The following is a 23,024-nucleotide window of genomic DNA, read 5'->3' as shown; positions in this document are numbered from 1 at the left end:
GTGCTTCATGAAGCTTCATCTGCCCATCACTAATTTTAACTTAAGCTGCCAAGAGGAAGTCGTTGGTTTCAGTAAATATCGGGCTACTTTGTATCAATAGGTAACTTCACATCTGAGCAGACAAGCATCACATGTGGAGTTCCCCAAGGTTCCATCTTGGGACCCCCTCTGTTTAACATCTACATGCTCCCACTGGCACAGATTATAAAGAACAACAAAATAAACTACCACAGCTATGCAGATGACACACAAATATATATCACAATGTCACCAGGAGACCGAGGCCCTGTACAGGCTCTTGGTAAATGCATTGAGGAAATTAATGACTGGTTGTGCCACAATTTTCTCCAGCTAAACAAAAACAAAACTGAGGTAATAGTCTTTGGCGCAAAAGAAAAACGATTACAGGTCACCAGAGAACTTCAATCTATACACCTAAAAACCACAAACCAGGCGAGAAATTTGGGTGTAGTGATGGACGCAGACCTAAACTTAGAAAAACACTGTGGCGGAGGCGTGGCCCCGGGCGCGGCTGCAGGGGAGGAATGGAGCAGAAGGCTCAACGGGGCGGCGCTGCGAGGGCGGTAAGGACAGCTGATGGTGATGGTGTCTGATGATGGTTTCCCTCCCCTGTGTTATAGTGAGACGGAGAGGAGCGCCGAGTGAAAGGAAAAGAGAGACACACATCAGCTGGGTTGGCGAGCTGTCAGTCTATGCGACCAACTGAACTGTGACAAAATCAATAAATGTGGATCTTGGCAATACATACCTGCGTGTGCGCGTGTCTGTGCCTAGCGTATTCCACAAACACATTAAGACAATAACTAAGTCAGCTTACTATCACCTCAAGAATATTTCAAGGACAAAAGATCTGATGTCTCAACAGGACCTGGAAAAACTAGTCCATGCATTCATCTTTAGTAGGCTTGATTACTGTAACAGCATCTTTACAGGTCTACCTAAAAAAATCAGTCAGACAACTACAGCTCATTCAGAACTCTGCTGCTCGAGTCCTCACTAAGACCAAAAAAGTGGACCACATCAGTCCAGCTCTGAGGTCTTTACACTGGCTGCCTGTCCGTCAGAGGATAGACTTTAAAGTTCTGATGCTGGTCTATAAAGCTCTGAATGGTTTAGGACCAAAATACATCAGTGACCTCCTGACCCAGTATGAACCTTCCAGATCCCTCAGGTCATCTGGATCCGGTCTTTTATCAGTTCCCAGAGTCAGAACCAGACACGGAGAAGCTGCATTCAGCTTTTATGCTCCTTATATCTGGAACAAACTCCCAGAAAGCCTCAGATCAGCTGAAACACTCAGTTTATTTAAATCCAGGTTGAAGACTCACCTGTTCTCAGCTGCATTTGAATAAAACACCAAATCCACACTTTTAAGCTTAAATTTCAAAACTTACATTTTAACTACTGATTTTATCTATTGTTCTGATTTTATCTGTTTTGATTTTATATACTGTTTTGTTTGTTTGTTAATTAGTTAGCTTGTTTTAATCAATTTTAAATCATGCTTTTTATTTGTTTTTGTTTCTAATGTCTCTGTAAAGCACTTTGAATCACCTTGTTGTTGAATTGTGCTATACAAATAAACTTGCCTTGCCTTTGCTATTTGATCGGTTTTTACAGATTAATGAGGAGTTACTGAAGTGCCAGGTTTTTAAAGTAGGTGTTACTGTCTTTACGCATGTGGAGACTGAAAACATGGTGCTGTTTAATAAGATATTTAATATTCAGCTCTGCACAGGAGCTGCAGCGGGGTGCAGCCTGTTGCCTTTACAGTATAATACTTGTAATAAAAGTACAGTAACGGTAATTAGTGACTGAGCAGCCCGGGGCGTTTCTCTTGATTTCTTTAGTCAGGGTAAATTCATTCACCTGCACGGGTTAGCTAAACAAACCCTGACGGCCGAGTGCTCATCTTAGCTAGCTAGGTCTCAGGACCGAGCAAAGGACGGTAGTTACGGAGTAGCTTACAAACACGTTTAACTTACCGAAAAAGTGCAGCGGGGCCTCGGGTCCTTCTGTCGGGTAGTCCAGTTTACTGAAGAACACCTCAGGCTGTCAGGTTAAAACACTTGGTCGTGTCTTCGTAGCGTAAACGCAGGCCGTCCTCTCAGAGCCTACCTCTATCTGCTATTCCCGAACAGAGATACGCAAGTTTCTCCGTGACTGCAGCTGCCGGTCAAAGCTGCTATGATGACGTTACACCTAGGGTTGCCAACTCCCTGAAAAATAAATAAGGGACACCTCGTGGCCAGGGCCGGGCGACCCAGTTGTCTTCACCCTTCCCAGTGTGGTGAATTTTCTAGCTCTTTTTTTGTGTGTGAAATTATTTTTTTTAACCATTTGACTTGAAGTTGATTTAAGTAGCTGCATATTCTATTCTTTGTGATATGAACACATGTGAAACAAATGATCATTTAGCCATTTATTTTTAGCTCAAAATGACAACATTAACACAGTAAAACAGGTCTCTTTCTTAAACAGAAGCCTGTCATGCTTAACTTTTGAGAATATAAGTAAATCTTTCTTTAAAAGCGCTCTGTCCTGCTTAACTTAAAATAATAGAAAACAATAGAAAGAAAAATATTCTTGTAACAGTGCACATTTAGTGCATTTAGTACAATTGGCTTCAGTTGAGGTATTATTTCAGCTTTTCTAATCAGCTGCTCCTGTTTGTAAACCCGCTTGTTCCCATGATTATGCATCTTAACTCATCATCATTATTCATCTATGTATTACTTTTATGTATTAGTCATCAATTTGTTGTAATCATCTATCCTTGCAGTTGTTTATTACACAAAATAAATTATATTATCACACTTCTGGCCACATAGCGCTGATATTCACTGCACATGCCCATATTAACGTTTTCCAGCCAGGTGTTTTCCTTTTCCCATTCTTCCCTTTCTCTGAGGGGAACAAACATTGCTGCTCTAATGCTGGGCTCACACTGTGCGGTTTTAGGCCCATTTTGAGCCGATTTTTGAGTCGTGCGACCGTTTTGGTGATCGGACCGATTTTGGCCTTCATCGTGCGTCGTGTAGTATACGTGGGGTAACGAGAAGTGATTAACACCTCACGACCAGCTCCCGATCATCAATCGCTCGTGAGGGTGTCACCACAGGCGCTCACACTGCTCACGCGCAAACACGTAAACGTTGGTGAAAAAGACGGCGCAGCACGGCTGTGCAGCGTGTGATCTGGACACAAGCGATGGAGGCACTACTTGTAGAACTTTGGAAAGCTCATCCGAGCCTTTTCGATGTGGCCTCACAAAATTATCACGACCACAACAACCGTGAAAATAGTTGGATTTACACTGCTGCTCAATCACAGCTGCCTGATCAATGTTTTTCATTAGCAATTTAGCAAAGTTGATGGTAGTGGTGTGTCTGTGTGAGTGAAAGACAGAGAGAGAGAGCGACAGATTTTCTGTTATAACCTTCATGTTATGGAGGCACAGTGTGAGCACTCAGGTTCCATCAGAGCATCGGGCGGTATAGTGTGAGAGTACATCGTGACATACGAACTTCTAACCCCTGTGAGTCAATCGTGCAGTTTGAGCAGGAGCTGAATAACGCGACTGAAAAAAATCGCACAGTGTTTGCCCAGCTTTAGGTGTACTGTCATCCGAGACTTGCACCGCAGTGTCGGCGTTTGTTCCCCTGTTGGCCATGCTTCTTGTTGTGGTCATCTGTTGTCTTCCGGTATTTTCTCCGCAAGCGACCTTTCCTCGACCAATGAGATGAGCGGTAATCTGAATTGTCATACTCGAATTGTCATAAGTGTGCTGTCAGCTCATTGGTCACAAAGCAGGAGAGGGGCTGGGAATTATGTTTTCAAACAAAGTGTTAATTCCATAAACATTTATAGACTACTTTTGATTCTCACTGTATTACGGGACAAAGTGCGTCCCTTATTAGCTCAATACGGGACGTGTACTTTTGTTTCTAAATACGGGACGATTCCGTATTTTAAGGGACGGTTGGCAACCCTAGTTACACCCCATTTTAACATCACCGCTGTCGGAATTAGAATCAAACTTGGACATAAATCAGCGTGATGAGAACTATTGATAAGAAAAGAAAGAATCTTTGGAAAAATATCTGAGGAGAATAAATTTATTTTAGTCTGTCCCCAGTCCCATCCGCTAACATGGAGGAGGCGGGGTTTATGACCTATACTGCAGCCAGACACCAGGGGGCGATAGAGGTGTTTTGGCTTCGTTTTTGGGGAGCTGTCACTTCGTTCTGCATCCTCCTGAGGACCCGGACTTCGTGGTCTATGTGGGCCGGGTCCTCAGAAGGTCGGGTAGGCCAGAAGTAAACGGCTATGAAATGGGACGGTCTAGCCTTCAGATTAGCATCACCGCTGTCTCGGTGGAGTTTAATAAACTCAGCTGTCTGCTCCTTGCTATCTAAAATATAACAGGACACTGGAGTAAACTCTCGACCATCTCACACTTCTGCTTAATCAGTTTTCTGTTTGACGTTTATTCAGCTGTGTGAAAACCACCCGGGGGATTAATACAGTGGCAAAAGTATTCGGCCCCCTTGAACTTTTCCACATTTTGTCACATTACAGCCACAAACATGAATCAATTTTATTGGAATTCCAGGTGAAAGACCAACACAAAGTGGTGCACATGTGAGAAGAGGAATGAAAATCATACATGATTCCAAACATTTTGTACAAATAAATAACTGCAAAGTGGGGTGTGTGTAATTATTCAGCCCCCTTTGGTCTGAGTGCAGTCAGTTGCCCATAGACATTGCCTGATGAGTGCTAATGACTAAATAGAGTGCACCTGTGTGTAATCTAATGTCAGTACAAATACAGCTGCTCCGTGACGGCCTCAGAGGTTGTCTAAGAGGATATTACATGCTTTTTCCAGTGAAAAGTGAAACTAAGCAGAGTGTTTGATCGAAACGTAAAGTGTGTGTGACGTCTATATAAATGACTAGGCTTCCTGTTTTGTGCTTCAGACCTGGGGTTGTGTGTTCAGGTCTCCATATCCGGATATGTAAAATAAAGATCATTTTTAAAGTAAAAAGACCGCTTTTGAGCCGTGTCTTTTTGGCCGTAAAGAATACCAAAGGACTGGAATTTAATAACATTAAAACCAAACAATAAATGAGCAAAGTAGTGCATGATAAATATAGATGACAAATACAAAGTGCAATATAGAAACACTGGGTAAAAAGAAATGAACAATTAAAAAGGAGGATAACAGATGTGAGCAGTAGTTAAACAGTAGAAATAAATACATAATAAACAAACAAAAATAGATAATAAATGAAAGCCAGGTCTGAAAGGTGAGTTTGGCTTTAAAAGCATGAAAACACACTGCTGTCTTCAGGAAGGCTGCTCCAGTAACAGAAAGTCATCTACATGTGGGTTTAGTTCTGACTTTAGGGACGAGTAAAAAAAATAAAATAAAATAAAAACATCTGTCCAGACAACCTGACAGTCAAAAATATGAACTCAGGAACTTAAAAGGAAAATTGTGCTGACTTTGAACGTCCGCATCAAGATAAACTTACAGATTTAAGAGTCAAAAAGTGTCAAAAAGTCTGTATCCTTACCTGAGAGTTTCAAGTTTACAGTCAGGACTCTTTAGTCCAACACACAGCAAATCCAATTCTGAATCCTGCAGGTAGTTCGAGCTCAGGTCCAGCTCTCTCAGATGATTGGATGGGGAGCTGAGAATTTCAGACAAAGCTTCAAAGCTTCTTTCAGAGAGTTCACAATCTCTCAGCCTGAGGAAGAATAACAATGGAGACATATTCTTTTATTCATCTAGCATTATTGAACATATTTGTTCATAGATTCACTTACAGCACTTTCTTGGATGCTTTGACCACTGGCAGCAGCTTCAACAATGCCTCCTCTGAACGGGAGTATTTCTCCAGGTCGAACTCATCTAGATCTGATGACAGTAAGATGAAGACCAGAGCCGACCACTGAGCAGGAGACAGTTGATCTGTGGAGAGACGTCCTGAACTCAGGGACTGTTGGATCTCCTCCACTAGAGAACGATCATCCAGTTCATTCAGACAGTGGAACAGGTTGATGCTTTTCTCTGCAGACAGTTTCCCACTGAGCTTCTTCTTGATGTAGTGAACTATTTCCTGATTGGTCTGTGAGCTACTTCTTGTCTGTGTCAGTATGCATAGGAGATTCTGATTGGTCTGCAGTGAAAGACCCAGGAGGAAGCGGAGGAACAAGTCCAGGTGTCCATTTGGACTCTCTAAGGCTTTGTCCACAGCACTCTGGTAGAAGTCTTTTACAGTAAGTGTTTTCTGGAAGATTTTAAAGCGAGGAGATTGTTTCTTAAGCAGGTTGACTCCAGAGTTGATGAAGGTCAGATAGACATGAAGAGCAGCAAAGAACTCCTGAATGCTCAGATGGACGAAACAGTAAACAACGTTGTTGAACATGTGGCACTCATCAGCTTTAAAGATCTGTGTGAACACTCCTGAGTACACTGAGGCTGCTCTGATATCGATGCCACACTCTTTCAGGTCTGATTGATAGAAGATCAGGTTTCCTTTCTGCAGCTGATCAAAGGCCAGTTTTCCCAGAGACTCAATGATCTTCCTGCATGAATCTGTCTCATCATACTTGATGTCCTTCGTTGTTAGGTGAAATAGCACAAGGCGTATGTAGAGCTCTGTGAGAGTCTTAGGCAGATCTTGACTCTCTTTGTTCTTCATGACAAACTCCAGAACTGTAGCAGTGATCCAGCAGAAGACTGGGATGTGGCACATGATGTGGAGGCTTCGTGATGTCTTGATGTGGGAGATGATACTGCTGGCCTGCTCCGAATCTCCGAATCTCTTCCTGAAGTACTCCTCCTTCTGTGGGTCAGTGAACCCTCTGACCTCTGTCACCATGTCAACAATGTCACGAAGGATCTTATTGGCTGCTGCGGGTCGTGTGGTTATCCAGAGGCGAGCAGAGGGAAGCAGTTCCCCCCTGATGAGGTTTATCAGCAGCACATCCACTGAGGTGGACTTTCTAGGGTCAGTCAGGATTGCAGTTTTGTGGAAGTCCAGAGGAGGTCGACACTCATCCAAACCATCAAAGATGAACACAACCTGGAAGTCTTCAAAGCTGCAGATTCCTGCTTCTTTGGTTTCAGTAAAGAAGTGATGAACAAGTTCCACCAAGCTGAACTTTTCCTCTTTCCGCAGATTCAGCTCTCTGAAAGTGAATGGAAACATGAACTGGATGTCCTGGTTGGCTTTGTCTTCAGCCCAGTCCAGGGTGAACTTCTGTGTTAGGACTGTTTTCCCAATGCCAGCCACTCCCATTGTCAGCACTGTTCTGATTGGTTTATCTCTTCCAGGTGGGAGTTTAAAGATGTCTTCTTGTCTGATGGTTGTTTCTGGTCTGTCTGGTTTCCTGGATGCTGTTTCAATCTGTCTGACCTCATGTTCATCATTGACCTCTGCAGTCCCTCCCCCTGTGATATAGAGCTCTGTGTAGATCTGACTCAGGAGGGTCGGGTTTTCTGTTGTAGAAATCCCCTCGAGCACACACTGGAACTTCTGCTTCAGGTCTGACTTGAGTTTGAGCTGACACTCAGTGAGAATCTCTGCATGAATAAACAGCAAATGACACAAATGAGAAAACTGCATTCTGGTTACTGTGGTTATGTGTTCAGTTCACTGGACTCTTGGTGTCATGATCCGGGTGAGTCTGAGTAACTTTCCACAGCATCAGCTCTCCTCGCCTGGGTGGAGCCCTCCTCACTCCTCCCTGCTCCTCACCTGTTGCCAATTACTCCGGCAGTATCTATGAGCAGCACTCACAATGAACCTTCTCCAGATTGTGTGCTTGGCACAGTCAGTTCTCTGCCTCACATTTTGTCTTGTGCTCCTCAGCTTGTTTCGCGTAACCCTCTTTTCCTGTTCCCTAGTCGGCACCTGGATACATCTTCCAACTCTCGCCATAAGTCACGCCTCAGGATTCTGGCCTGCCACTGCTGGGAAAACTCCCTCTTGCAAACTGCCATCCTCACCTGCCTGCCTCCATGTGCACCCACATCTCACTCTGTACCCAGATTTAATTCATCTCCTCCTCCAGCTGATCTCCACCTGCAGCCACGTAACACCTCTTAGTTTTTAAATCTTGGACTCATTCACTACACTGTGGACCACTCTGATTATTATCTCCTTTGTTCCAGTGATCCTGGATAGTTTCTATTCGCCCGTTTCTGCCCCTGTTGTTCCTTTGACCTGCCTCAGCTTATGTTCTGGCCTCAGCTCTGCACTTCTCATAATACCTCGCTTGCTGTTGAATTTAGCCGTGATTCAGCTTTCTCTGTCAAGAAATCTAGTAAAATACATTTCTGTTAAAAGTCACTCAGCCTCCGTTTTTTGGTTCTGTGCTTGACTCCATTCCTTTTCATGAGCCATTGAGCCCTGACACTTGGGTTATAACTGAGGGCAGGTTTTATAGAAACACATTCGATTTAATTATGTTTATTTATACAGCACCAAATCAATACTAGCAACATTTCACATATTACATAAACAACACTATGGAGCCAGTGATGAATAAATATGTAGAATAAATGAAAGAATTTCAAGTATAAAAGTTTTTTTTATTAATTCCTCCAAATAACAACAACAGTCACCCCAATGTGCTTTATATTGTAAGATAAAGAACCTACAATAATACAACAGAAAAAACCCCAACTATCTTTTTGGGTCCTGAAAACTGAAGGCTCTGCCTCCCATTCTACTTTTAAATACTCTGTGAACAACAAGTAGGCCTGCAGAGCGAGAGCGAAGTGCTCTAATAGGGGGATATGGTACTACAAGGTCATTAAGATAAGATGGGGCCTGATTATTTAAGACCTTGTATGTGAGGAGCAGGATTTTGAATTCAATTCTGGATTTAACAGGAAGCCAATGAAGGGAAGCCAAAACAGGAGAAATCTGCTCTCTCTTTCTAGTCCCTGTCAGGACTCTTGCTGCAGCATTTTGGATTAACTGAAGCCTTTTCAGCGAGTTTTTAGGACTTGCTGATAATAATGAATTACAGTCGTCCAGCCTTGACGTAATAAATGCATAAACTTGTCACGGCTGGGGCAGCAGTCGTGCGGTGGAGTTAAATGAGGACCCAAGTTGCAGACAGTGGTGGAGATGCGAGTGAGGTTTTATTTACAGTGAACAAACCAAGGTGAGGGCAGAACTAAACATAAACCTAAACTGGAAAAACTACAGTGGCTTGCAAAAGTATTCGGCCCCCTTGAACTTTTCCACATTTTGTCACATTACAGCCACAAACATGAATCAATGTTAGTGGAATTCCAGGTGAAAGACCAACACAAAGTGGTGCACACGTGAGAAGTGGAACGAAAATCATACATCATTCCAAACATTTTGTACAAATAAATAACTGCAAAGTGGGGTGTGCGTAATTATTCAGCCCCCTGAGTCAATACTTTGTAGAACCAGCTTTTGCTGCAGTTACAGCTGCCAGTCTTTTAGGGTCTGTCTCTACCAGCTTTGCACATCTACAGACTGAAATTCTTGCCCATTCTTCTTTGCAAAACAGCTCCAGCTCAGGCAGATTAGATGGGCAGCGTTTGTGAACAGCAGTTTTCAGATCTTGCCACAGATTCTGGATTGGATTTAGATCTGGACTTTGACTGGGCCGTTCTAACACATGGACATGTTTTGTTTTAAACCATTCCATTGTTGCCCTGGCTTTATGTTCAGGGTCGTTGTCCTGCTGGAAGGGGAACCTCCGCCCCAGTCTCAAGTCTTTTGCAGACTCCAAGAGGTTTTCTTCCAAGATTGCCCTGTATTTGGCTCCATCCATCTTCCCATCAACTCTGACCAGCTTCCCTGTCCCTGCTGAAGAGAAGCACCCCCAGAGCATGATGCTGCCACCACCATATTTGACAGTGGGGATGGTGTGTTCAGAGTCATGTGCAGTGTTAGTTTTCCACCACACATAGCGTTTTGCATTTTGAACAATAAGTTCCATTTTGGTCTCATCTGACCAGAGCACCTTCTTCCACATGTTTGCTGTGTCCCCCACATGGCTTGTGGCAAACTGCAAACGGGACTTCTTATGGTTTTCTGTTAACAATGGCTTTCTTCTTGCCACTCTTCCATAAAGGCCAACTTTGTGCAGTGCACGACTAATAGTTGTCCTATGGACAGATTCCCCCACCTGAGCTGTAGATCTCTGCAGCTCGTCCAGAGTCACCATGGGCCTCTTGGCTGCATTTCGGATCAGCACTCTCCTTGTTCGGCCTTGTTCGATTACACACAGGTGCACTCTATTTAGTCATTAGCACTCATCAGGCAACGTCTATGTGCAACTGACTGCACTCAAACCAAAGGGGGCTGAATAATTACGCACACCCCACTTTGCAGTTATTTATTTGTAAAAAATGTTTGGAGTCATGTATGATTCTCATTCCACTTCTCACGTGTGCACCACTTTGTGTTGGTCTTTCACCTGGGATTCAAATAAAACTGATTCATGTTTGTGGCTGTAATGTGACAAAATGTGGGAAAGTTCAAGGGGACCGAATACTTTTGCAAGCCACTGTAACAGACAAACCTGAAAACATAAGGACAGCGGGGAATACACAGAGATGACACAAAGAAGGCTGGATAGAGAGACGAGTAGTAACACTGATTAACACAGTAATGCAGACGACACAACGAGGAACACAGGCAGACACACACTATAAATACACACAAGGTAATGAGGGAATGACACACAGGAGGGGAGCACAGCTGATCCTAATTCACAAGACGAGACACAAACCTTCAAAGTAAAACAGGAAACAGACTGTTTTACAACACAAACTCGGGGACACGAACAGAACACAGAGGAAAGACACAAGTAGAGATCAACCTAAGAACTAATACAAAATCAGAATTAACACAAAGTACACAAGGTGATACCAAAAATGAAACAAAACGCTGAACGACCCAGGACCATGACAGAACTAGTTTTTCAGCGTCACTCTGAGACAGGATATTTCTAACTTTAGAGATGTTGCACAAATGGAAGAAAGCAGTCTTACATATTTGTTTAATATGTGCGTTGAAGGACATGTCCTGGTCAAAAATGACTCCAAGGTTCCTCACAGCGTTACTGGAGGCCAAGGTAATGCCATCCAGAGTAAGAATCTGCTTAGATACCATATTTCTAAGATTTTCAGGGCCGAGTACAATAACCTCAGTTTGATCTGAATTAAGAAGCAGAAAGTTAGCGGCCATCTAGGTCTTTATGTCTTTAAGACATTCCTGCAGTTTAACTAATCGGTGTGTGTTATCTGACTTCATGGACAGATGGAGCTGGGTATCATCTGCATAGCAGTGTAAATGTATGCTATGTCTTCTAATGATGCTACCTAAGGGAAGCTTGGTAACGGGAGCGTTGCCAGCAGAAGGCTGAAGTGGAATCTCCCAGAAAGCTGCAGAAGAAAAAACATGAGCTGAAATGGTGGATTTCAGTCAAATAAGGAGAACTGTGGCTTTCCTCCAACCTTTGACCAATCACCTTAGTGTCCTGTTTATCAACCATAATAAAAAGCATTTACTGTGTGGGCATTTTTTTGTTTGGGTCTCCAAACAGCAGAAAGAAATGGCAGCCATTTTTTTAACTTTACCTTCAACTGGTAAATAGATTTAAGAGAAAGCACTTTGATCATATTTGTGACGTGTCCCAAACTGTTGTTGTCGCCTCATTTATGTTGATAAAACAGCTCTAAAACCAATCTGACAATATAAATCTGTAAAATGGGCAGAAAACCTGCTGCTGGTCCCATTTTAATCAAACCAACCCAAAGAGCAGATATTCATGTGTGTACACAGGAGGTTATTTGTGCAGATGCATAAAACACAAACTGTTGGCTTTCTGCAGTCTCTCACTCCTGAAAGTGTTGGCAAGTGTTTTGGATTTATTATTTATATGGATTTTAATGGCACCTGTGTAATGTTAACTAAGGTTTTTATTGTTTATGTATTTTTTGTTTAGTCATTCCCTGACTTACCTGTGGGTTCTGGGATGGTTTTATTTAAATTCTCCAACAGATCATTCTTGTTTATCCTCCCCAAAAGATTTTTAGTGACTTCAAAAGTGTTGATAGAGTAGGTATCAAACATCAGATCCACTATGTCCGTCCTCTCTGCATTCTCCAGTTTACTCACTGGGATTGCTGGTAAACCTTCTACAGACCCGTTCTTCAGATGCCACTTAAATTTTTCAAAGTCATCACGTTCCAAATCCTCCAAAGTCCCCAGAAGGATTTCTTTAGGTGTCGTCATCTTTTACCCTGTAAGGATCCGATAAACAAAGACTGTAACAACAGCTGGAGAGGTAATTGTCTGATTTATCAGAATTTAACTTGATTCTAACAGCAGTTCATCACAATAAATTTCTAAGGCTCAGAATGCAACAAAATTGCACATGAAGAAGCACATAGAGAAGTATCCAAGTAACACTTTGCTACAATATAAAACAAACTATTATAAATAAAGAAAATATATAAACTAAATATATACACTACCCGTCAAACATTTTAGAACAGCCCAATTTTTCCAGTGTTTTTGTCACGGTTTGCGAGCCGTGTGTAAATTATCAAAGAACCCTTTATGCAGGCAGCTCAGATGCAAGTGAGTTTATTCATCACATGGTGATACAAACAGAAATGGCGAAGGTGAGCATGGAAACTAAGCAAAAACCTAAAAACTAATAGTACACGAATATGAAGAAGTACACGAAGGGAAGACGAAAACACGGAACACAAGGGGTGGGAGCAAAGCACCACAACACATCACTATATAGACAGTTACACAGAGGGAGACACAGAAGGCAACAACACAGGGCGGAACAAATGGACAGAGAAGACTAAACACAGAACAGAGTGCACAGAGAAACAAGGGGGGCAGGGAATCAAAACCTAGGAAGCATAGAATAACTCACAAACTAAACTGACATAACACAAAAATCACAAAGAACTGAAACCACTAGATCAGGAGACCCAGGACCCTGACAGATACACAGACAAACCAGCAACTAACAGAGGCAAACACAAGGTTTAAATACACAGAGGGATAACGAGGGAATGAGACACAGAAGGAAGACACAGCTGGGAGTGATTGACAAGACGAGACAGAGGAAACGCAAACTAAACACACTGACATGAGACACGGACCTTCACAACAAAGCAGGAAATACAAAGACTGAACTTAGAGGTACAATAAAACACAGAACCAAAACGTAAGAATAAACAAAGATACATCATGAAATCAAAGATTAACAATACAAAACAGAAAACACTGAGTCACAGACCCAGGATCGTGACAGTTTTATTGAAAATATCCTTTTTATTTCTCATTGCACTCTGAAATGAAAGCATAGTACAAATAAGCAGTTGGAGTTAAAAATAAATCATGAAACACATTTATAGACCAAAGTTTATTCTAAACGTTTGACTGAACACACCCGTGGCTTCTGTCTACAATAGAAATCAAATATTCTCCCATATCTGTAGCAGATGTTCCCGTAAATGTGGACCTTGTAATAATAATAATAATAATAACTTTATTTATAAAGCGCTTTCAAACAAAGTGCTGTACAACTAAAGAGATAAATAAAATAAAAGCGATACATAGCAATACAGGTAAAAGACACAATACAAGTTAAAAACAATAAAAATGTAAAAACTAAAAGCCATAGAATTAAGACATGTAGGATCGGGTGAACAAATGTGTCTTCAACTTGGTTTTAAAAACCTCCACAGAGCAGCCTGCCGAATATCTTGTGGGAGGTTGTTCCACAGAAACGGGGCATGAAAAGAAAAAGCTCTCCAATTGTCTTTTTTCTGGCTCTAAGAACTTTTAGAAGACCAGAGTCCTGAGATCGGAGAGCACGAGATGGAACATAAAGGTGTAAAAGGTCGGAGAGGTATGAAGGTGCCAATCCGTTTAAAGCCTTGTAGGTGAGCAGCAGGACCTTAAAATCTGCTCGAACCTGACAAGGTAGCCAGTGAAGAGATCTCAGAACAGGGGTAATGTGCTCAAATTTCCCAGTTCTTGTTAAAATGCGAGCAGCTGCATTTTGCACCAACGCCAGAATCTCAGGTTAAACCTCACAAAACTTTAACAACCACCAAACAGCTGAAACAGTAAATGAGAGCAGGAACACGGATTCTGCACAAAGACGTAAACACAAAGCTCAGAGCCGCCGACACATCAGAATCAGTGAGATGTCGCCTTTCTCACCCGATGGCACGGACATGGTCGGGGCTGAAAGCCGACAGCTCGCTGATTCTGATGTTTCGGCGGCTCCGAGCTTTGTGTTTACGTCCTTTTTACGCTGATTCTAAAGCTGTTAGTTTTATCTCTCTCCAAACAATATTGACTGAACCAGCAGCAAAAGAAGATCCAAACTACGCTTCACATAAACATCGTCATGAACTCACTCTGACTTTTGCTGTTTTGCTTCCACCAGGATAAAATCACACGTCATGCACAGCTCTCGCTCTCTCTCTCTCTCACACACACAGTTTCCTGTCTAAAAATCTGTTTTCTGCATTATTCGCTTGCTTGTTACGCACAAGTCTACCGTTGTTTACAGCGCTGTCGGCCGCTGTTTTTTTCCTTTTACTTACTTCCGAAAAGAAAACCTAATTTCTGCCGTTCAACAGGCTTCTGAACAAATTTAAACTTTTTAAAATTATGCAAATTGCAAAACGCTGTGTCTGTCATAAAACCGCTGTAACTTCAGAGGTAATGTTCATATGTCGATTAATGGTTTTCTTTCGTTTTTGATCTACTGTAGAATATTTTTATAAAACCACCTTCATGTTTTTCTGTTTTATCTTCAGCTACTTTGACACAAAGGCCTCTGCTGTGATGCTCACACCTTTGATAAAGTCTTGCGAGTGTCAGCTTCCTTTTTATAGATACAAAAATATGTAAATGTACTGATCTGAATTATAATATTTCTGACTGTCTGAGGCAAAATTTCCCAGATTCAAATCGAATTGAATCGAATCGTGGATCGAATTGATTCAGGACCTTGTGAATCGGAATCAAATCGATTCTAGAAATCAGTGACGATACCCTGCCCTATTTGCGACCATGTCAACATCCAGTCCAGGCTTTTTCAAGATTGGTACTACCACAGCTGATTTAAAACATTCAGGAAAGACTCAATGAAGTATTTAAAAGAAACAGAATGTAGGGTCCTAATGCTGACCACAGTTCCTTTATAGCCCAGGCTGGTAGAGGATCCAAAGAACAGGTTGTACATCGAGCTGCTTTTACAACCTTCCTTAATCCAGAAAGGGAAATAGAGATGGACCAATATTACGTATCGGTCCAATACTGACGGAAATTACTGGATCGGATATTGGAGAGAAATTAAAAATGTAATCCGATCCATTAAATATCAAAAACTTGCGACATGGCGTAACTCGGCTCATAACCGTAGCACGTCGCAGCAGTATGCGTCATGTGATAGAGCGGCTGCGTGTATTTGGAGCCTCGCTACCAACCCGGCATTTCATCTCCGAGGAAGTTATCCCAGAGAGAAGTAAAGCAAGTGTGTAAGTTCATCTCTGAATGTTTGTAAAGCATCCCCGCGTTAAGCTTAACAACCGATATATGGAGCGACTGCCTCTTCTCTCTCCCTCCCTCTCCTGCTGCTACTTCAATCATGAAACTGATCAATGATCAGCTGATCGGCTTTTCTGTCGTGAGTCCGTCTCTCTTGTTTGTTTTTGGCCCACTTTGCACCAGAAAGAGGAAACCAGCAGCTGAACAACAGCAGCACGTTTAAGCTTGATAAGCTGTTGTTAGAATTTATTTAATATTACTTTCTACACCAGGAGTAGGGATGGGTATCGAAAACCGGTTCTTGTTGAGAAAAACGGTTCCCACTGTTTCAATTCCTTGGAATTGTTTGCCATTTTTGCAAATGATTCCCTTATCGATTCCAGTCGCCCCGAATGACGTCACCACGTTGCGGAGCATCATTTACCTGGCAGGAAACACGGCGCATAAGCAGCTCAAACGCTCAAAAGTTTGGTCATACTTTATGAGAACGGATGACAACAGGGCAACTTGCAATACTTGCAAAGTAGATATTTCATTTAAGGGAGGAAACACTACGAATATGCAAAAGCATTTGCTCACAAAACACACGATGACCTTAATTGAATGTCATGTTTTTAATTTTGCTCCGGACTCGTGAATCTCAACCCAGCAGCAGCGGTAACGTTTGCTCGTCCTCTCCCGTTAATGTGGCAGGTAAATAAGTCAAAGTCAAAGTCAAAGTCAAAGTCAACTTTATTTGTCGATTCTGCCACATGTACAGGACATACGGAGAATAGAAATTGCGTTACTCTTCAATCCCTAGATAAATAGCAAATGAACATTTAAATATATTTAAATATAAAAGTGATTAAAAAATGCAAGTAAAATAATTAAAAAGTAAAAATTTAAATAAATACAATTTTACATATAACAAGAAAGCTATATAATATACAATATAATGGGTAAGTGACATTGAGTGTAAACCAGGCAGAGTAGTGCAAATAGGCAAATAGTGCAAATGGAGATTTAGTAATGTACAGTAAGAGAAAGTGTAACAACAAAGTCTTATGAGGTAATGGCAGTCCAATGCTCCACAAAGTGACTGGTAACTGGTGCAGGCCAGTGAGTGAGTCAGAGAGTGTGTGTGTTTGTGTGTGTGTGACAGAGTTCAGTGAGACCGTGGAGGAGAGAGGGGAGAGGGGGCAGAATCGGGAGGGAGTTAAGCTTCCTGACAGCCTGATGGATGAAGCTGTCCTTCAGCCTGCTGGTCCTGGCCTGGAGACTCCGCAGTCTCCTCCCCGACGGCAGCAGCTTGAAGAAGCTTTGCATTGGGTGTGTGGGATCAGCCGCTATGCAAAGGGCTTTTTTAGTGAGACGGGTGCTGTAAATGTCCTGGAGGGAGGGGAGAGAGACACCAATGATCCTCTCTGCAGCTCTCACTATGCGTTGGAGGGTTCTATGACAGGACGCATTGCAGGCTCCAAACCACACAGTGATGCAGCTCGACAGGATGCTCTCGATGGTGCCCCTGTAGAAAGTGTACATGATGGGGGCTGGAGCTCCTGCTCTTCTTAGTTTGCGGAGAAAGAAGAGACGCTGCTGTGATTTCTTGGCCAGTGCTGTGGTGTTGTACGTCCAGGAGAGATCCTCTGTGATGTGCACACCCAAGAACTTGGTGTTGCTCACTCTCTCCACAGACGCTCCGTCAATGGTCAGAGGAGCATGTTGGGTGTGCATTCTCCTGAAGTCCACAACAATCTCCTTCGTCTTCTCCACATTCAGAGAGAGATTGTTGTCAGCACACCACGTGGCCAGGCGTCTCACCTCACTTCTGTAGTCGGTCTCATCCCTGTTGCTAATGAGACCCACCACCGTTGTGTCGTCCGCAAACTTGATGAAGAGGTTGGAGCTGTATGATGGAGTGCAGTCATGGGTCAGCAGAGTGAAGAGGAGGGGGCTCAGCACACATCCCTGCGGGGCCCCCGTGTTTAAAATGATGGTGCTGGATGTATTACTGCCAACCCGTACTGCTTGAGGTCTTCCGGTGAGGAAATCCAACAGCCAGTTGCACAGTGAGGTGTTGAGCCCCAGCTGGACCAGTTTCTGAATGAGCTGTTGGGGGATTATGGTGTTGAATGCTGAACTGAAATCTATGAACAGCATTCGAACATATGAGTCATTTTTGTCCAGGTGTGTGAGTGCCGAGTGGAGTGCAGTGGAGATGGCATCATCGGTTGAGCGGTTGGGCCGATAGGCAAACTGGAAGGGATCCAGGGAGGGGGGCAGGACAGTCTTGATGTGTTGCATGACTAGTCGTTCGAAGCACTTCATCAGGATGGGAGTAAGTGCAACAGGACGGTAGTCATTAAAGCAGGAGGGAGATGACTTTTTTGGAACCGGAATGATTGTGGTGGCTTTAAAACATGTGGGGACGACAGCCTGGATGAGTGATATGTTGAAGATGTCTGTGAAGACATCAGTGAGTTCCACTGCACAGTCTCTCAGTACACGACCAGGAATGTTGTCAGGACCCGGAGCTTTACGTGCATTGATCCTGCTGAGGGATCTCCTCACGCTGTCCGGTGACAGAGTCATCACCTGGTCACCAGGAGGGGGTGGGGTCTTCTGTGCAGTGGTGCTGTTTTGGACTTCAAAGCGAGCAAAGAAAGTGTTCAGCTCGTTCAGCAGGGGGATAGTGCTATCACAGGTCTGTGGTGGGGGCTTGTAATCTGTGATGGTCTGAATGCCCCGCCACAGGCTCCGTGAGTCTCTGCTGTCTTTGAAGTGATGAGATATTTTCCTGGAGTACTGTCTCTTAGCCTCTCTGATGCCACGGGAAAGGTTGGCCCTAGCTGTCCTCAGGCTTGCCTCGTCTCCAACTCTGAAGGCAACATTCCGAGCTTTCAGCAGCCTGTAGACCTCTCCTGTCATCCATGGTTTTTGATTGGCCCGGACAGTTATGGTTTTCGTGACTGTTACATCCTCAATACACTTGTTGATGTAGGCAGTAACAGTCTCTGCGTACTCCTGGAGGTCAGTGGTGTTGTTATAGGTGGCAGCCTGCTTAAACATGTTCCAGTCTGTAGTATTAAAGCAGTCCTGTAGAGCCTCTGAAGACCCCTCTGGCCACACTTGTATCCGCTTACGAACCGGTTTGGTCACTTTAACGAGCGGTCTGTAAGCAGGCATTAGCATGACAGTGATATGGTCTGAGGCGCCGAGGTGGGGGAGGGGAAAAGCTTTGTAAGCTCCTCTCTGGGTGGTGTAAACAAAGTCCAGTGTGTTATTTCCCCTTGTTGGAAAGTCTATGTGTTGTTGTATTTTTGGAAACACGCACTTTAAGTCTGCATGATTGAAATCCCCAGCCAGGATGAGAAAAGCATCAGGATGGGCTGTCTGCTGCTCACTGATGTGCTGGTACAGTTCATTCAGTGCCTCATTCCTGTTGTTGACATTGGGGGAGGGAGGGATGTACACAGCGCACAGGAGTATGGCTGTATATTCCCTCGGTAGATAGAATGGCCGGCACTTAATAACCACTTTGGCCCACAAATAATCAACTAACAGTGCATATTATGTTAGCGTGATCTGCCTTATTACAAAACCTGCCATTACTGTGCATTTAGGTGACCATGATGAGAGAGACAGAGTCTGGCTCAGACGCTGGCAGTTCTCGCTGCAGTCTACCGGTAGCGTCTCCTTTCAGGCCAGGATAGGCGAATGTCACCGAGCAGTGACTAAGTTTGTGGTCAAAGGCTTGCAGCCATTTGCCGCAGCAGATGCCCCGATTTTCAGTAAGTGAATGTGTTTAATTGTAGGCAGGGACATTACTGGATATTCTTGTGTAATTGCTACAGAATAATTTATGTTATACTTTGTTATTGCTACAGAAGAATATTTATTTTATTATTTTACATTTACAATTTTTTCCCCGGGGATCCTGTGACACCCCATTGAAGAGCCGTAGGCTGGATCTCTTAAGATCTCACTGTTGGGTTTGTAAGGCCATGTTACTCCTAAATTTCTATCTTCTTCAAAGAGAAGATATAAAACAAAGTTCTAAGCTAATCGACCTTAGTGTTCTCCTTTTTTAAAAAGAATCGATAAGAGAATCGATAAGAGAATCGATAAGAGAATCGATAAAGAATCGAATCGTTAAACAGAATCGAAAATGGAATCGGAATCGTGAAAATCTTATCAATACCCATCCCTAACCAGGATCCTTTTCTATGTAGCTGACGGCTGGTAACTCTGCAGGGGTGGATCTAGCAAAGTTTAGCCAGGGGGGCCGATAGGGGATTAACAGGGAAAAGGGGGCACAAAGACATACTTTTCTTTCTTATTCTCATTTAAAATGTCGAGCTTTTAATAAATAATTATCTGAATCTTACACCCAAAGTTTTAATCTGATGTAAAATGTATAGAAGTCCATTACTGTATATAGTAAAAGTCTAATATACCCTAGTAAGCTATAGTACTTTTTCCTTTGGGAAGGTACCATCTGTGCAGTCTGCAGTTCTGTTGAAGAAAGATGTTGAATATATTTAATTATTCTTGAAAAATAATTTATTTCTGTGCATTTTTTTCACACTGCATCAAATTAAAGTTGATTACGTCAATTAAGCATCATGAGGTGGAGGGTGGTTCCCTATTTTTTATTTATTTATTTATTTGCTGGGAGTTTTAGAGCCCTATTAGTTAGGTTGCTTACTATTTAAAATACCAGAATAGGGAGGATGGATTAGGTTTAAGTTTATTAGATTTCTAAAAAAAAAAAGCAAGATATTAAAAAAAACAGTTTTATTGATCAAAAAATACACTATATCGGATTCATATCGGTATCGGCAGATATCCAAATTTATGATATCGGTATCGGACATAAAAAAAAAGTGGTATCGTGCCATCTCTACAGGGAAATAACCTTGAAGTCACAGAACACTTTATCAGCACCAACAGGCAAAGCAGCTGAGTAGTCTAATGAACAGCTTGAGGAGGGAGTAATCTGATTCCTAAGCAGTGTTGGTCAAGTTACTTGAAAAAAGTAATCAGTAACTAATTACTGATTACTTCCCCCCAAAAGTAATCCCATTACTTTACTGATTACTTATTTTCAAAAGTAATTAATTACTTAGTTGCCTAGTTACTTTTTAAAAACATGATTTACAACCTGAAGAGGTGATAAAGTGATAGATCTTTCAGCCCAATTCTACTTTTTCTACATATTCGATCATACAAAATGTAATCAAATGGAAAAGTCTCTTTTTAAAACTTGTTTTACTAGTTTTAATCTTTTGACTTTATGCATCAAGCAAAAATTTAATTATATGCAACATTCTCTGACTGGAAGAAATTAGTTTAACATTTAAACCTATTTTCTGCACAGTCCAGCACATAAAATATTTTTTTGGTGTGTTTACACTCAGTCTTTCAAATAGATGAAAGTAAAACACACCAGAAAATAAATAAAGTCAAAGACTCAGCGGTCCTGTTGCTCTATTTTCACCTGTAAAGCAGGAGTAGGGTAGGCGGAGGTTTACCCTGGTGCAGGTATGCCGCAGCGGTCAGTGGAAGAATCTGCGGGTTTCTCTGTGAGTTTCCCATTACGTCGTTGCGCACTCGGTGCTTGCTCGGAAGTTTAGGGGTTTTTTCGCTGTAAAAAGAAGTTTTCTTCCCACGCACAATGCTAATGGACACTAATGTTTTTGTCACTTTTTATGGAATCAAACTCAAAGTAAGGTCAGTACTTCCACGCTTTAAACGCTGCATGCTCATACTCTCTCCCGCACTCGATATATTATCCATTGTTGATCTGCACACAGCTGTTGCCACGAACTTCGCACTTGCTTACGTCACTGTCATGAGACATTCTCGCAAAAAAATAACGGTTTTAGTAACGCAGTAACGCAGCGTTCCTACGGGAAAGTAACGGTAATCTAATTACCGTTTTTGCAATAGTAATCCCTTACTTTACTCGTTACTTGAAAAAGTAATCGGATTACAGAAACGCGTTACTTGTAACGCGTTACTGCCCATCTCTGTTCCTAAGTGTTGCAGCCCTGTCTCTGAAAAATGTAAGAAAGTCATGAGCCATCAAATTAGAGCAGCAGAGAGTTGACTTACTCTCTGTAAGCTGCGACACTGTGTTGAATAAGAGTTTTGAGTTATGTTTATGGCTCATGATGAGATTTGAGAAATAATTTGCTTTCGCTGTCAACATCGCTGATTGAAGAGAAGACAATGAGTCCTTCCAAGCCTGGAGAAATACTTCTAGTCTGGAAGATCTCCAGTGACGCTCTGCTTTTCTACAATCTCTTCTCAAGTTCAGAACCAAGGCATAGGGTTCCTTTTTTGGACATTTCAACTTCCTTACGGGAGCAACAGAGTTCGGTAGTTCAAGAAGTTTATTATTAAGATTTGCAGTCAAGGTGTCCACACATACATCCTGGGTAAAAATAGGGTCCAACACATCAGTTAGATGTAATTTAACTCCAAGCAATGCTTTGGGGCTAATATAACGAGATGATCTGAGGGGCAATTTTCCCCTCTCAGAAGCTGGAGATTTAGGGATTAAAGTATCAAATAAGATTGCTGAGTGGTCTAGAATAGGCAAAACACAATTTTCAGTCATTGATACATTCAGCCCGTAGCCCAAGACAAGGTCTAGGGTGTGGCCCTTATGTGTTGGCCCAGACACAAATTGTGTGAAGTTTAAGGAATCAGTTACATTTAAGAAATCTTTGACCAGGGGTTTATCCTCACAACATAGATGGATATTAAAGTCCCCCACTGTAAGAATCCTTTCATAGTGAGTGATAAAACATGTCAAGAAGTCTGAAAATTCCGAAATAATCAAGTCATTATATTTAGGTGGACGATAGATGACTATAATTAGAACCACGGGACAGCTTAAAGTCAGAAGTTGGGACTCAAATGAGGTAAAAGCACCAGGACTTTGTATCTGTTTGCATTTAAAACAGTCTTTGATGATAGAGGCTACCCCACTCCCCTCCTAAGCTGGGGTAGCTGAAGAAGCTGGCATCGTTCCAGCAAGGGTGCCACTTCACCAGCGCACAGCCATGTCTGAGTTAGGAGCATGACATCCAGGTACATGAGTACCAAAAAAGTCCCGAAGAACATGAGTTTTATTTGATACAGATCTTTTGTTTAAGAGAGCTAATTTAACTGTCTGTCCATCCGTGGTAGCAGGCAGTATTTGTAGGTTGTTCATATTTGCTCCACCTCCCCTCGTATCCCATCGGCATGGCGACCAATAAAGCAGCTTTGGGTGAGCGTGCTCCGATGACGTCGGGTAAACAGGAAGAAGGCAACGCTGGTTGAGGCTAAAATAAAGTCCTAAACAGCCAGGGTCACCGATGGTAAGGACCATGTAGGTTGCTTTGCTTTCAGTCTTCTGTCCAGTTT

The 23,024-nt window shown here is 42.5% G+C and overlaps 2 protein-coding genes across 2 annotated transcripts in view; both read right to left on the bottom strand.

The window, feature by feature from the left end:
• LOC309701482 (uncharacterized protein) overlaps positions 1–23,024 on the bottom strand; it is a 2,150,955-nt gene that overhangs the window by 691,242 nt on the left and 1,436,689 nt on the right. The gene's annotated exons all lie outside the window — the stretch shown is intronic.
• On the bottom strand, positions 5,589–12,326 carry LOC309700223 (NLR family CARD domain-containing protein 3-like; the record flags this gene model as incomplete). Its single annotated transcript, XM_082523669.1, has 3 exons — positions 5,589–5,777; positions 5,857–7,618; positions 12,053–12,326. The coding sequence occupies 3 exons, from the start codon at positions 12,324–12,326 to the stop codon at positions 5,600–5,602; spliced, it is 2,214 nt and encodes a 737-aa protein (XP_082379795.1). The 3' UTR covers positions 5,589–5,599.

The sequence above is a fragment of the Aulonocara stuartgranti genome, assembly GCF_965226115.1.
Source record: "Aulonocara stuartgranti genome assembly, chromosome: 23".
Classification (NCBI taxonomy): Eukaryota; Metazoa; Chordata; class Actinopteri; order Cichliformes; family Cichlidae; genus Aulonocara; species Aulonocara stuartgranti.
The sequence above is the reverse complement of the archived record's forward strand: the minus strand, read 5'-3'. Positions and strand labels throughout refer to the sequence as shown.